This window comes from Barbatula barbatula, assembly GCF_947034865.1.
Source record: "Barbatula barbatula genome assembly, chromosome: 16".
NCBI classification, from domain to species: domain Eukaryota; kingdom Metazoa; phylum Chordata; class Actinopteri; order Cypriniformes; family Nemacheilidae; genus Barbatula; species Barbatula barbatula.
In genome coordinates, this window is record NC_136779.1 from 22,119,736 (window position 1) to 22,135,338 (window position 15,603).

Genomic DNA, 15,603 nt, shown 5'->3' on the forward strand with positions numbered 1-15,603 from the left:
TTTGACTGTCGGTGACGTCATGACTAATTTGATTGCAAGGGCCCGCCCTTCATGTAATATTATTGGCTAAGAGGATTTGTTTACAAAAGATATTCGCACTGGTTGGTTAGAAAAAGTGTCCTTTAAGTGACGTTTCGTATCGATGACCTAAACACTGCGCACAGAGGTAGGGAGGGAGGGCGCTGACCAATCAAAGTGTTAAAAACAAAACCTCTTTGACCAATGATGTTGTTGTGATTGTAACGCATTGTTTATTGCCCATTGTACATTACAAGACAGTAAATAATTAACAACTTTATTTAAATAATCAATGATATGCGAAATGTACTATAAATGTTGTTAATATAAATCAACGTGTGAGTAGAAATGTGTTTTCACATGATATTTGAAAGACTTTGTACTATAAATCTGTAAAGGTTGGACAATACTAAATTAAGAAAAGCAATTTAGAAATTCATATAAAATCCTCTTTTATCATCTTAACGTTTTATCAAATTTGTTTTAATAATCTTAAAATAAATCTCTAAAATGCACACTTAAATGACTCTACATGTTTTGTGTAATATTAATATTCAGTGTAATTGAACTGGCAATTCACTGAAATAACTAAATATATGTTACATGTGTGTTTATATAATTAACTGTAAGTATAGTACATTTTCTATCAGCTGATGGTTCTTTTATCCAAAGCGCATTATATCTATAAAAGATCGAGGGAGCTATAGAAATAGATAAAGGATCACAATGTGCTTAAACCTTTTCTTACACTCACAGCAACAAATATAGTTCACTGTGTTAAATGTGTATAAGGGTATAAGATTATGTTTTGGTGCTGAATAATACAGAGATCTTCTCCTTACAGGTTTATCTGAAGTGCTAACTTATTTAACTGTTAATTATTTTCGTTGTGTATTAAATGCATATTTGGGTAAAATAATGTCACATTTTAAGCTTAGCAGATGGAAATGATTTCCTCTGTTATGTGTTTCATGTGCAAAAGAATATTAAATGACAGTGAATACATTGTTGAGTGAGTACACATACAAACATATTAAATAAAAATTGCATGTGAATAGCTTAGAAAACATATTCCAGTTGTGTGCAGGCCGGGACTTATGTTGTCGGGACAGCTGCTTCTCCCCATTGCTGCCTACAGTCATTGACGAGAAGAGATGGAAGATTGAAGAGACTGTAAATGTGAATCTTGGTGTGTTGCATGCCATATTTTAGTCAGACATAGATGAGATGTCCTGCTTTCGGCCGAATATATGCAGGATCAGGCAGGTCTAGAGTGACACTATGATGTGTGCTTCTATCAGCCGTGAAATATCTGTCTCCATCTTCTGCTCCGACCCGAAGGTGACAAGGGTCTGATTGTATCTAGTGTGCATGCTTCTCTAACATCAGCACTCCTCGTGTGCTTATCAACCGACACCCCACAGGTCATCTACAGATGTGTGAAACACAACTGAAAGGTGATATATATTCATGTGTGCGGTTGTTTGATGTGTTCCGAATGACATTACCATGTATAAGAGGACTTGAATGTGATTTTACTTCAAAATAGGTGTCGGCAAGTACTAGACATAAATAAACACTTTATTTAAATAAACATTTTCTGTGTATGCATTTTCTACCCCTGCATGGTTGAATCTTTGATGCATATTTATTCATCCAATAGTTTGGTTACGTCTTATTACACCCGTGTAGTTTGCTTTGAATGCATGGCGTTTACGTTCTTCCTGCTGCTGGGCGAACAAAACAAAAACAACAGAGCACTATTTTCAGCAGACTGGCGTGTAGTATGGAAGCGGCGGCTCTTCCATTGAGAATGATCCGTCTGTCTGGCGGATGCAGAAATCTCCCCGCTGCGGTTTTGACACGGACGCCGCGAGGCGGAGGGATACCAGTTTCACGTTCGCGGTGATGTGGTCCAGTGTTCAGTTTCTCGGAGCGCGAGAGCGACCATTCACGGGTGGAGGCTGAGAGACATTTAAATCCCCCGGGCTGCCGTCGTCAAGCGAAAAGGCGAGAAAATCACGGTGGTTTCTTTCTTCTGTTTAGCACGCGGTCGTGACGGTGTAAATGTGCTGTCGGCGTTGAGGACTTCGAGGGTTTTGTTCGCCATGGTGGTCGGGAAGCGGTTCCTGTGCGTGAGCGGAGAGGAGCCGCTGGAGCCCGCGCACATCGCGCGCTGGTCCTGGCGAGCCGGAGTCATCCGAGCCGTCACTAACGGAGACCACGACAACCCCGAGCTGACGGTAAGACAGCGGACACCGTGAACACACGGCACGAGCTGGACGGTCAGATTGTCGGTGACTTTTTGAAATGCTTTGCTCGTTTGGCGGAGTCGTGTGGTAAAGCTGCGATAAAGCGAATAACGTCTACGAACAAAGATGTTTTTGTCATCTGGTGTCTTGTATCTTTGTCATTTGTCTTGAAACATATGTTTTCGTTGAACATTATGTCAGGAAGTCGCTCGTGGACAGCTGTGTTGTTTCTTTTATTCGAATACGTGATTCCTTACTATTCACGAGCTTGTTTTCTCAATCACTTTTGTGTGCTCGTGACAGCATTTTAATATCATTTCGAATTTCCGTAAGCTATTGGACCAAATCTGTGTAAAGGATTCGGTCCAGAAAACAACGGTGTCTTTTGCTCATTCATAAAAATATGGTTTATTATCCCCCCCCGGCCTCGCTTAATACATACATGTCATCTGGAATACTAGTTTGTTATTGGTAGAATAAGACATTAACCTGTAAACATATGACATACGTGCACCCGGCCCCCTCCCCCAATGAAAATTCACCGTTTTATTACAAATAACAGGTTTGCGGTCATTATTGGTCAATTTGGTGTGGATATTCTATTTTAAATGATATATTTTCATATCGAGTATTGTTGCTACTTCGAGTACTACAGTCCTGACAGTATGCTAAACATATGGCTATATAATGTGTTTTATCTGCTCAAATAAAAGCTGTGGAGTAGAATCCATTAATATATGTTGTGTGTGTGATCTAAAATCATCTGTAATCTGTGATTGTGTCAGGCAGGTTAAAGGGCAACATCAGCTCTTATATATGGCTGGAGATGAATGGAGCGGCTTCTGTTTGTGTGTTTGTGTGTTTGTGTGTTTGTACACTGTACAGTACGCTGGCCGTTTGTTTTCAAGGCTGTTTTCTGAGGTCACAGACCGTACCACTGCCCATCAGCACACAGAATTTTCCACACTCGATAACCCGCCTGCAGCTGAGGGCTCTGAACCTCCACGTATTACACATTAGTATATTTAAACAGACTAAAATGTCTTTCAGCTGCGCTCGTAGAAGCTTGTGACGTCTCTTTCCGTTGTTAACATTGTGCCGCTGTTATTTGCAAAGATGTCAGTGAGGATGATAACGTAAAGGACTGCACATGCACTGAAGACATTTTTTATTGTGTTCGTTAGCTGTATTTTTGAGTTATTATGGCTTGAATCTAAACAAACCAACTGCAGTTTGATTGATATTCATTGGACTGCACACAAAAAAAAACATGATTTTTGAAAAATGTAAAAAATGGATTTATCTCATTTTGCAATTAAACTCTTCAATATTACCATAATGTAATCCTGTTTGCAGAGCCTTCATTTATAGCCCTCAATCACACGGGCAACAACTGGCTGTAAAGAGCTGGAAGTGTCCATGTGATTTGTGGCTTAAGAAAACGGCTGGTAACATGAGAGCGGTGGTCCGCCCTCCCCCCACTGCAGCATAAAGACCGCTATGTTCAGACATTCCCCTGAACTAGAGTTAACCTACACAGAGATTGCTCTTTGTTCAGTCTGACGGACAGACACTATGACCCTGCACTGTTTTCCTTTGACAGCGACTCATCGCTTTAATACCGTCCCTAAAACCAGCGCTCTTCCTTTGTGTGATTTTACACCACCTTGATTGTCGGCGGATTTTATAACGTACAGAACCTCTCCCGTCATCCTTGTGAAAATGCCATATGAGGCTCATGTGCGTGATACATTAATATGCCACGAGTTTAAACATTAAAGGTGGACAGAAGCGTTTACCTGCCATGCAGTGTAGCGTGCGCATGGATTGTGACAGTAGTCTGCAGGAGCGTTGAAGGACGCTGCATAAGTGAATGCAATGAGGTGGAAAAACTCAGAACCTTTGTACTTTATTCAGCGTTGGACATTTGCCCCCTCACTCCTGTCCTTTCCTTGCCCATATCATGAAAAGCAACAATCTTCCGTTGGGTTTCTAAGAGCTGGATTATAATGGCTAGTGTGTGCAGTCATTGGCTGTGTTCACAATGACACGCTAGCATGTTACTAACTATACAATCTACTGAGGGTTCGAGAAACCCTTTATTTCGGCACTTCCTTTTGTTGATGCCACTGGCACAGAAATGATACACATCACATTTAATCTTATTTACTGAACAAATGTTCTAACAATATCCATCCAGTGTGCTGTTATAAGTATACTCACGTCAGTGAAATGTTGCCGTTTGATTAGGTTTCTCTCATGCGCAAACACTCTATGTTAACATTTTTGACACATTTGAAGATTTAGATAAATTACATTCTTTAACCTTAACATTTTCACATTTTTCAGCAGATAGTAGCCTCTGAAGTTTTAATGAAGTTTCGTCTCCCACGTGTAACACTGACAGATGCTCTTCCCAGAATCCGGCCTGTCTAACCTGGACTGACCTCTGTCCTGTACCAGACAGACCTCTACAGAAAAAAACCTACTCTCCATTGAAATGCTACTGAGATCTTCTGCTACAAAAGCAATTACACGAGAATGTTTGCTCAATAGGTTGTTTGCACATGACGTCACATCACTTCGCCAAGTGCCGATGGAGGGCAGCGAGTTATTTTCTCCATTGGAATTCATTATAACAAACTAAAAATACCAGTGTTTTGCCTCATTTGTGACTGTTCAAATCGATCAAATCATGAACTGTGTTTTTACTGTGCAGCAAAGGTGCGAGTATTGACTGAGAAACGGGGTTAAAAGTGACTTGTAAACCTGAATCGGCGGTGCGGATGAGTCGAGCCGGATGACTTTCTAAAACGCTTAACGAGGTTTAACGTACCTAAACAACAACCAGGTGAGCTCAAGTGTACTGCTCAAGAACCTTGAACCCTAGCTGCAAAGATCGAGTCCTGATTAAACGGATAAAGTGATAAATCTCACGTTAAGTATTTCTCCGCCATATAAGTCCATTATCATGAAACGGCTTAACGTACCGAAACAACGACCATGTAAAAACAAATTTCTATTAAACCCTAATTGTAATAAACACTAGCTACTGTTAAAGGACCAAGCACTTATTCCAGCGATAAGAATAGTCTCACTCTCACGTTAAGCTTGTTCTTCATAGAAGTTCATTATAAAGAAAGCACATAACGTGGCTCAAGGCACGGACAAACTGAGAACATACAACTATTCTGTTATCATGCTAATGTTTGAAATCAGTGATAAGCAAATGTATTTATTTTGGTGTTCCGTGGTTGTTATTTTGGTATGTTAAGATGTTTCCTTATAATGGACTTCTATGGGGAAGAAATGCTTAACGCAGGATTTTTCACTTTGTCCAGTTAATAAGGACGGAAGCTAGTGTTTATAACAAGTAAGTTTTGACAGAAATATGGGCTTACCTGGTCGTTGTTCAGGTCGTTAAACATAGGTACTTTGAGTTTGTGATACTGAATTCCTATGGAGGAAAATCACTCGGTGCCCTCCAGCCGCGCCTCACGCATCATAAAAACCACGTGAGTGCAAACAACCTATAGACTTTCATTCTTGCGGCAACACTGTCCGCTGTGGTATATCATTTATGTTTGTACATGACCTTTCTTCCTACCAGCTGATCAGATCTCTGTACTCGACAAAGTACTCTTGCTTGTGTAATATGATGTACATTAATAAAAATATAGCATTTGCTATTAATACTAATAAAAAACAAAAGAAAGCAAAATATCACAATAACAACAATGTTGTTATTTATTCTTCATTGGTATTATAAGATTAAATCGTAAATTGTATTATATGATCATATATTTCTGTAATAAATGTCCTGTCCTTCAGGGAATGTTGCAATGTGTGGTATTTAAGATACAGGCGAAGTGCGCTGTAACTGTGTTAAACCAATGATTGGACTGTATCCCATAGCAACGGTGGCTTAGCGGTGTGCATAACAGCATTGCCGTTTTGAACAGGTTTGCGCTTAACTCGTCAAATTCCAAAAAGAAGAGCGACTGGTTTCAGTTGTCGTGACAGTAATAGGAACAATGTGTTTAACGGCAGGTCAGAAGGTCAGCGTCATACAGTATGTGTCATACATAATTAAATTCTTTATTTGTTAACACACGCGCAGGAGAATTTATTCATGATCTGGTGTAAAGATGAATATTTTCTATGTATTTAACGTATATTACATTTTTTACGTATTTAGCAAAACATACACTTTTGGAAATCAGTTTTGAGTGCAGATTTTGTATGACACATGTTTTTGAATTAGTTAGGATGTTACATTGAATCGTACATTATAGCCAGGATGCTGTCCTTAAGGGCCTTCTGTAGGCAGTAGACAGCATGGCAGCTAAATTTGTTTTGGAACCAAGCCTACGTCTTGCTGCGATACGGCTACGCTGCAGATTATGCACATTTAAGCATTTAATTGTGTTAAGTGTGAGGCCGTGAGTACAGCTGAAATCCTTTGGATTGTTTGCGAAATGTCAAAGACAATCCCTCAGTATGGCACACATCAAAGTATGTTAGTGCATTTATTGGAGCCGCGTTGGCTGACCTCTCTCTGTGTGAATGGACACATTAGCCGCGGAGGTCTGAATAGCTCTCGGGTGATGCAATGAGTGTCGTATATCCTGTTATGCTCGGCAACACATCTGTGACACACAGCAAGACTATTCCTCTATTTCTAAATCACATTCACTTTAGAAAGCAGGCCACGTTTCTCTTGCTCAATTTAGGTCAAATTGTGGCGCTTCCTGTTAATTCCTGTAATAACAGCAGCACTGAAAGTGTTAATGTGGATTTGTGTACATGTACCGTCTCCTACAACACAGCAAGCGGTCAAAAATAACACGCAAACAATGTTAGTCCAGTTTCTGCAGGCTGGAATGTTCGACCGAGGCAGTGCGGTGTTGCAGCAATATCTGCTTTTGTTAAACGTGCTTTTAAGTAAAACCAGATGTGTGCCGTTCAGACTGTACTGTATACTCTCAGTGCATACTTTCACAAATGAAATAAATGGACTGTTACTCGCAGGGCTTGGCTTTTTTTTGCACTTCCATCTGAGGTGGCAGCGGTGCTATTTGACAAGCCTGCTGGAATGTGATCTTAATTAAATTCACTTCTGAACAAGTGAACTCTTGTTGGCACATGAAGGTAACACAACTGCAGCACAGACCATTCTGGCACGAACCATTTGCCTTGAGCAACACTGTCCCACTTCCGGAGAACGATATTGGAGAGCAACACCTCAACTTCTCTTTTTGAATGTTATTACCCAATAACGCATGTGGAAGCAGTGCTTTGATGGAGGAAATGCAGAAGGCAGTGAGGGTGTTGTAATGCAGCTCAGAGGTTTCACTGTAAAAGTGTCTAGATCCAGTTTAGGATGGAAATGTACATCTGGAAAAACAAGTGAGTTTGAAGGTTTGTTTTGTCTCGGTTTGTCTTTCTTAACATCACGATTCTGGTGGCATTTTGGCAGGATGTGAAAGAGGTTGTTGAAAGTCCGCGTTTATTTAGTTTTGTTGTGCCCGGGGCTAAAATGCAACACCCACAAGCTGGAGGCAGCATTGTGCAGCATGACACACCTTTAAAGAGAGGCCCAGTGGGAGGTGTGTATATGCCTGAAGCCAAGAGACACACACACACACAACTGCGCATACCTTTAGCGTGTAGGACACAGTATGTGTCTGCTGCACGTCAGATTCTTAGAAAATCTCTGGGGAAATTTGAGTGCAATTACAGCGAGCAAAGGAGCGTCCAGGAACAATGCTGAAATCTGCTCAATTCATCATGTGCTGGAGAAACCTTTGATGCAAACATGTGCCAGTTCTCAGATTTTTCAGCACAGCTTTGTTATTTGTAGTGGCTGAATAACTCATTATGATTTTGGGCTGGCTGGTGTTACAGATATGTTGTGTGACGATAGAAATGTCAAGAGTAGGTATATACTGTAGTGTGCGGAAGTTGTTACATATATAGAGTGTTGTGTTATGTTCACAATAATTGTCGTACAAATAATGGTTGTATTTTGTAGTACAAAGCTATAATATAGTTCTTTAAAGTGTGACATGTTTACAAACTCAAGACGAGGCTGAACTATTCCTTTTATAATAATATTATTATAATAATAATAATAATAATAGTTTTACTCTGTTTAACATGTCTATGTAGTGTTTTGCACTGATGTCAGGCTGAAAAATTCCAGATAAAATGAGATGAATTGCGTTTTGTAATATAAACCCACATCTGTTTTATTTTAATTTTATGTTTTGGTTCCAAATGTAGGCCAGTTTTTGTTGCTGTGAATATCTCTTCAACAGTGTCTTATTTGTTGAAATGGTTCATCACTAACCAATGTTAAATGAAGTGGTAATTTTTCTTTGGGAAATCTGCTTTAAATCATCATCAAATAAATTCCGTGTAGTGAGTTTTTAGTGACTCAAAGACAATGATCCAGCAGATCTGACTGAGTGCCAGTCAAGTTTAGCGTGTGTCTTTTTGTTGTTTGTCCAATGGATTGTGGGTTGTTTTGCCTAGAGGGGATTAGTGAGTGTATAAAATCAGTGTCCTTTAAACGAAGGGCAAGGTTCCTTCTCTTGTGCGAAACACTATTCTTTGTTTGGAAGCTCTATGGGCTTCATTGATTGGTTCCATACAGTGGAAATCTGACCTTTAGCAGATGTTTGAGGTCCTGCCAAGACTCGGTGTGATCTACACACTAGACAGCTTTCTCCTTGAGTGCTTTTCCACCATCACGCCGAATCCTTCTCGTTGCTTAATCGTTCCACTCTGTGCCGATCCATGCTAGCCCCTGAACGTACTGTAGGTTAGACAACCGTGCCGAAAATGCAGAGCCGAGAAGAGCTTGTAATCGTGCAGTGTCGAACAAGACTCACGTGGAAACATAACTGTAAACGTTTCGGTCTGTCATTACAGACTGAATAAGAGTTTGTGAATCCGAGTTTGGACTAAGGAGTCATTTGTTCATGACACTGTATGTTAGTTTTAGGTAGATTCACATGCGGGTTATCTTTAGCAAATAAAGTAAATCCACCATTCCACAATGAGCGGAAATTAAAGAGCTGTCAAATGTTTTGCGGCAAGTGACCGTAGATGTGCTTTTAAGGAGTCTCTTTTCCCCCCTTTTTCCCCTGCCTGTGCATGTAATAATTGATATAAAATCGCAAAGAAAAGCCTTTTTTTCCTTTAAATCTAGTAAGATGAACACTTTCACAAGGCAAATATGCTCACAACACAGCTGTTAAATCTAATTAGACTTAATTAATGCTTTATCAACAGGGAAATAGCTCTACTAAAACTCATGTGGATCTCTTATGACTTTACCGGCGTGTGATAAATGCATGCTGACGTTTGCTGCGTCACTTTGTCGAGGAGCCCGTTCTAGCATTTCACTTCGGTGGCAAATTTCACACGTTTCAGGCAGTTCGTGAATGCAGAACCTGTCATGCGACTGTAAATGAATCTGGAGTCCCTAAACAAAGGTAGAAGAAGGACCAGTGCCGGATTTAGGTATGGGCGACATGGGCAGCCGCCCAAGGAAAAAAAATGCACGTAATATGCATCGCTAATTTTGTGAAGCTTCGGGAGACGTCTGTGTAAATGCCTCACACTAGCACAGCAGGCATGCAACAGTGAACTCCACGATAGGCTGCATGAGTGAAGTGGAATGGACTCACATCCCTGCTAAAAGCATTCTGTTATCACTCCGCTAGAGATCTGTGTACTCCGGGTTATCCATTTCCTGTTCACAGTCTGTGTTCACTGACTCCGCTTACAGCAGACGATGAAGAGTCTCATCGACAGGTAGATGAAGTAGCCTACATACACTTTACAGCTAGTGCTTGATCTGATAAAAGTAGAATTTGGTAGTTTGTTTTTAGGCAGTATTATTGGAAATCTTCGGTGATCTAAATGAACACCAAATTCACAAAAATTAGGCAGGAGACTGTGAGAGCTATATTAAGCAGACAGCCCCAAAAATAGGTGGAATTGAATATACAGGGCATGCTGCTAACTTTAAAACCATCACTTGAAAACACTGTACACCGGACTGCGGAGCGCATGAAGGGACAATCACCTCATTCTTTTTGTTTTTATCTGCGTATTGACGTAAACTTTGGATATGTACGACGTTGAGGCAGTTTTCTGACATATTCAATTCATCCCTAATAATATATAGACATTCAATTAAAATAATAACATGCCAAAGTTAAAAAGGTGAGGGCGCTAAAAAGGTGTTTCCCCCAGGGCGCTATGGGAGCTAGAACCACCACTGAGAAGGACAGACAGATTAAAATGTTTCTATGTCACGGGAATATCACCATCTGGATCATGTGTTTTCTACCTGCCCTGAATGACTCATATCTGTGGTTTAGTCTGTTTTCTCTTTGATTCTCGTTGTTCATGTCATGGATGAGCTGTCACATATGACATAAAAGATTTACGAAGTGGAGGCGCTGGAGATAAGGCTTTGTGTTTTCACAATGTTTCATAACTCAAAATCATCACCACTACTGTGCATTCTCTGTGCGGATCTTTTTTGCCGAGGAAAGCAGACAATCAAACAGACTTTCGTATGATGTGCCATTTGGAAGTCTGGCAGCGTGAGCAGACTGTCAGCATGCAGGATGTTGTGAATTCGATGTGAGCATAGCTCCCTGAAGGCCGGCTTAATGGGATGGGAGCAGACACGGCTGGCCTGTAGAGGGATTTAGGAACGAACAGAGTACGCTCTGTTTTCCTCAAGCTAGCTTCATCCCAGCTCGGCTGCAGAACTGCAGGAAAGATCCAGGCCTTTGTGTGGGAGTGTGCGAGTGTGTACACGCAGGAAAATGCTCTGGATGCATTGACATACCCGCTGTGGAACTCTCTCTCCTGCAGGTGGTTGTTGGCACTGGGTCACTCCATGTCAGGCATGAAGGAAAAGAAAGGAATGCTGGGAAAATATGGAATGAAAAATGGACCCATTGTTTCAATAAGACATGTTTTTTGCAGTGGTCTATTATTGTCAGTTTGTCCTCTGCCAGAGTAGTTGAGGAATGGGAAAATGGAAACATTTAGCAAGGAAAAATAAGACCCCTACGAATATCTGATTTGCGAGTCACACAAAACAGGCAGAAATGTATTGAGGAGAATGTTCTTTGATGGTCAGCTGATGTCATCTAGTTCTACACAGGTGATTAGTCATAAATCTTCTGTTCAGACCTAACCCTGTCTATAAAGAAGAACAGAAAACAACAAACAAGCCACGACAAAGCATTGCTTGTCAGTTTCTGAACTAAATAAGTTCATATTTAATATTTTTTTCCGATTTTAATGCTAAAACAAATAATGATTCCTCTTTTTAACGCTTACATTAGGTTTTAGCTGCAGGAAAAGCATGTAATGTCCCTTTAGAGCTCAGCCGAAATGTCAAATCTCCAAACCCCCTAGATTTTAGTCTTTGTCACACACTGGGATGTAACTCCACCAGAAAGCCCTTTATGATGAGATTGTTTGCCTGAAGTTGTGTTTTTGACAATGTGCACACTAAACCGACCAGACTGATGGATAGTTACATTTGTTGTTGATGATTATTTTTGATCTCATTGATTAGTTGTTGTAGCTCCAGTTATCAGCCATGTTTTTTGTTCTCTCTTGTCTCTAAACGTTGAACACTTGCTGTGTCGTGCGCAGCCTCTTTTTCAGTTTTTGTGGGGAGATGCTCGGCTGCAAGCTCTTGACCTTTGGAATCCTTGTGAAATATTGTGGGAAGGGGGAATTTCTGTAGACTCAGACTGACATCCTGCCTGACATCCCATCTGGAACGTTGTTTGCATTTGCAATAGCCAATCCTCTGCTCGCTGCTCCCCCGGGGGCCTGAAACCGGGGGCCCGCTCAGAGTATGTCAGAGTGCGGTTTCATCCAAGCGTGGGCGACACGTTGAAAAAGCCCGTTTTGCTGCGACCTTGCACTGGAACTCAGAGTGTGTTGAGAACCGCGCTCGCATCTTTGAGAAAATGTTGTGAGACCGCGCTCATGTCGAACCCGTGTAGTAGCTTAGCGGTGCGCGTTCTTTGTTCTCTGGTCCACCATCACTAACCCGTATATTGTTCTGTATATAAAGGAAGCAAAAGACACGGTAAATGATGATTTTTGCCTTCCTGCGGGGGGATGTTTCCGGTAGATGTGTGGGACTGGTGGTAATTTAAAGCTGTTATGGGGAGACATCCCTGAGTTCACATACAGAGGCAGGAGGTCTCGGTGGTCTCGCTCCGGTTGTAGCTCAGGCCTCCCAGGGGGGACCCTGTTCCTCCCACACTCTTCCCACCTCTTTTTTGGCACTGCTGGCCCTCAGGGCTCTGCGTTTGTGGCTTTTGTTTTTCTTGAACACACATATAGCACTTTTCCCTTTGTTGCTTAATGTAGTCTGTTTGGAAGTCTTTCCTGTCCAGATGTGGTCATGGTTTGTCATCGCCAGTGGTTTATGATCGTCTGCTGATAAAGTCTCATTTTGCATTGGAAAAAGAGTTGTGTGTCATTTCAACAGCTATACACATTTTTAAATTGTCTTTAAATCTGCTGCTGTGGGATAACTGCAGACTTCACCTGAGCTGAACTCTTACACGCTCACTGTCTCCAACTCCAACAAACTACTGATTCTAGACTCCCCACGCTCCATTACTGACCATTTGATGCATACTGCTCACAAAACTGGAAAGCATTTGTGAAAATCTCATTGGCCGACATCTGGGAGTCAGGGTTCACAGGTTTTTACCAGTCCATTGGGACGTCAAGTTGAATTAAAAGAATGCTTCTACATTTGAAGTCATCTCTGAAGTTGTGATTATTGTTGGTAGTAGTCACTGAAGTTACATTGCCTTAAGTTGTTTAATACTTTTTAATGCACTTGTTTTTGTGAATGAACGATTAGACAGAAATTGGAATCATACAGTTTGCACCTACTGTATTTATTTACACTGATTTCAGTTATAAAGACATCATAATGTTTGTTGCATTATCCTTTATTTCTTTATTGATCTGTAGTAATGAAACCGTGGCTGTTCATTTTATGTGGTGCTTAGATGGTCTCTGGCTTTTGAAATGAATCATTCTTGGGCAGAATAAGATGCAGGGTGGACCAGAGTTGATGCCAAATGTCCGGCTTACCAAGACTAACTATATATTTATGTACGTCTCCAAATACACTCAAGTCAAAGAACATTTTTGTTGTGCTGGCAGAATGCTCAAACATTTACATGTGGGTTTGGCTGTGTCCTGATGGAATGTGAGATTTTCTCGAGCTGCGCTCATTTGCAGGGTTTTACTGGAAAATCCCATACGTGAGAGTCAAAAATGTAGAGACAGAATGCATCTTAAGAACCGACAGAGCCTGGACAATAATCTATAGAGCCCATGTATCTGTATGAGACACTGCAACAGCTCTTAACTAACAGTAAGATTGAAAAAAACTCTTTATTAACAGCTTAAGTCACTGAAAAGACAGTCGTGTAACTGAAGGACAGCAGTCAAGTTTAACATAATAAGCCCCGATCAAATGTGAGAATTGAGTTATATCATGACTGAAGTAGTTTTTGATTATCAGAGAGACAGAGAGAGACAGAGAGAGAGAGGGAGGAAAAAAGTGGAAATGAAGTTTCCATTCCTTGCTGCAGTTGTTTGCCTTCGCTGCATTTTGGCGGCAGTCCTGTGTCCAGACTTCTGTCTTCCATTTGGAGGCTGAAATACCCCGCTGCGTTCTACTCATCAGGATATATTCATCATCCTAAACATTTTGAAATTGCTTTGCTGGTGTTTTTCTGTTTATTGAGTAACACGTCTGCAAGCAATTGACACAGGTTTAAGTGACTGTTTTCAATTAAATGCAAGCGTTTTGAACGCTGTCCTGCATGGGGTCACAGGCAATTTTTTACTGACTTTGTGAATTTTTGCCACTTTCAGTAGTTTTCAATCTGCTGTTGTGTTGTTTATCTCAGTGTATCTTATTTCCCCACGGTAGATAGCACATCATAACACAATTACGCATATAGTCGTAAAGTAATGTCTCTCTACCAGCATTTACTAACATTGTTTTTATTAGAAAATATCAGTCGTTTTGCACAAATCAAATCTTATGTAATTCACTGTAAACAAGTAAAGGCATTACAGCATGATTATTTAATAAATAAAAATGCATTATAGATCAGGTCTGTTGTGGTTAAGTGTTGACATTCGCCCGCTTATACAATGTCCTTAAAAGGAACCTTGGGTATAGAGAGATGTGTGGCTTAATATATTAACAATGGCATTGACTTTATAAATGTGAAATAAAACAAACTGTGTAACTGTCACAGTATTCACAAGCTTAAAAAGATGTATTTTTTCTTGGAGGCCGTCATTTTTTTGTGTCAATACCTGTGACGTCAAATGGTTGCAACTTACCACCGTTCTCTTAACGCTACAGCGACGTAAAATATTAGACGACAAACATAAGATCAAACATATAAATACAAAGGTACAGTAGGTGGTCCTATTGAGACAAGCCAGCCTGCCTGCCATAAAAGAAGAATGCGTTCAGTATGCGTCTATTCAAGGTAAACATGCATTAATCATAGCTTTATACTACCGTCTTTAAGACTGTTAAGATTATTTAAGACATCATCATCCACCATTATTGTATACTTAATACATTATGAGAATATATAGTGATAAACACAATAATAAGATTTATTCTGTATTAGAGCACATGTTTATATCATATTGCTTTCTGGTTATTAAGAAGTATGTATTATTTCTGACCAACAATATTAAAATGTATGAATATACACCAAATAGCGTCTTTACTTTCTTTCTTTATTATTTTAGAATTATTTTTTATTATAAATATTTTTTATCATATAGCACTTTTGCCGTTGCATGCAACCGTGTAACGTCATCGAAAAAGAACACGGCGGCCTCCTTGGGTTAAAATGAACATCACATGAAGAACGAAATGAAAATATTTGATGCATTTCTAATGACAAATGCTAGTAATGCAAGGCTATTACAACGTATTAAGCCATACATCTCTCTATACCCTGGGTTGCTTTTAAAGTATGTACTGTTTTTGTTATGGAAGAGTATTCGAAGAGTTTGGTTCCAAAATGAGATCAATACAACTTTTCAAAAATTATGTTTTTATTATGTTATCATGTTTTTATTGTGTTTTGTTTTGTAAGTTAGCTGTATTCGAGTTATTATGGCTTAAATAAAACTGCAGTTTGATTGATATTTATTGGACAACACAATAAGAAAAGCATGATTTTTGAAACATTTAAAAATGGCGTTATCTAGT

At 40.1% G+C, this 15,603-nt stretch overlaps 1 protein-coding gene across 3 annotated transcripts in view; it reads left to right on the top strand.

Moving 5' to 3' along the window:
- The first annotated feature begins 1,914 nt into the window (after positions 1-1,914).
- Positions 1,915-15,603, top strand: part of jmjd1cb (jumonji domain containing 1Cb) — an 82,575-nt gene continuing 68,886 nt past the window's right edge. For 2 of the 3 annotated variants that reach the window (XM_079475856.1, XM_079475857.1), the window contains exon 1: positions 1,915-2,261. In XM_079475856.1, the coding sequence (XP_079331982.1) occupies positions 2,127-2,261 (135 nt within the window). In that variant the 5' untranslated portion in view covers positions 1,915-2,126. The remainder of the gene's footprint in view (positions 2,262-15,603) is intronic. The other variant, XM_079475858.1, reaches the window with a different exon arrangement.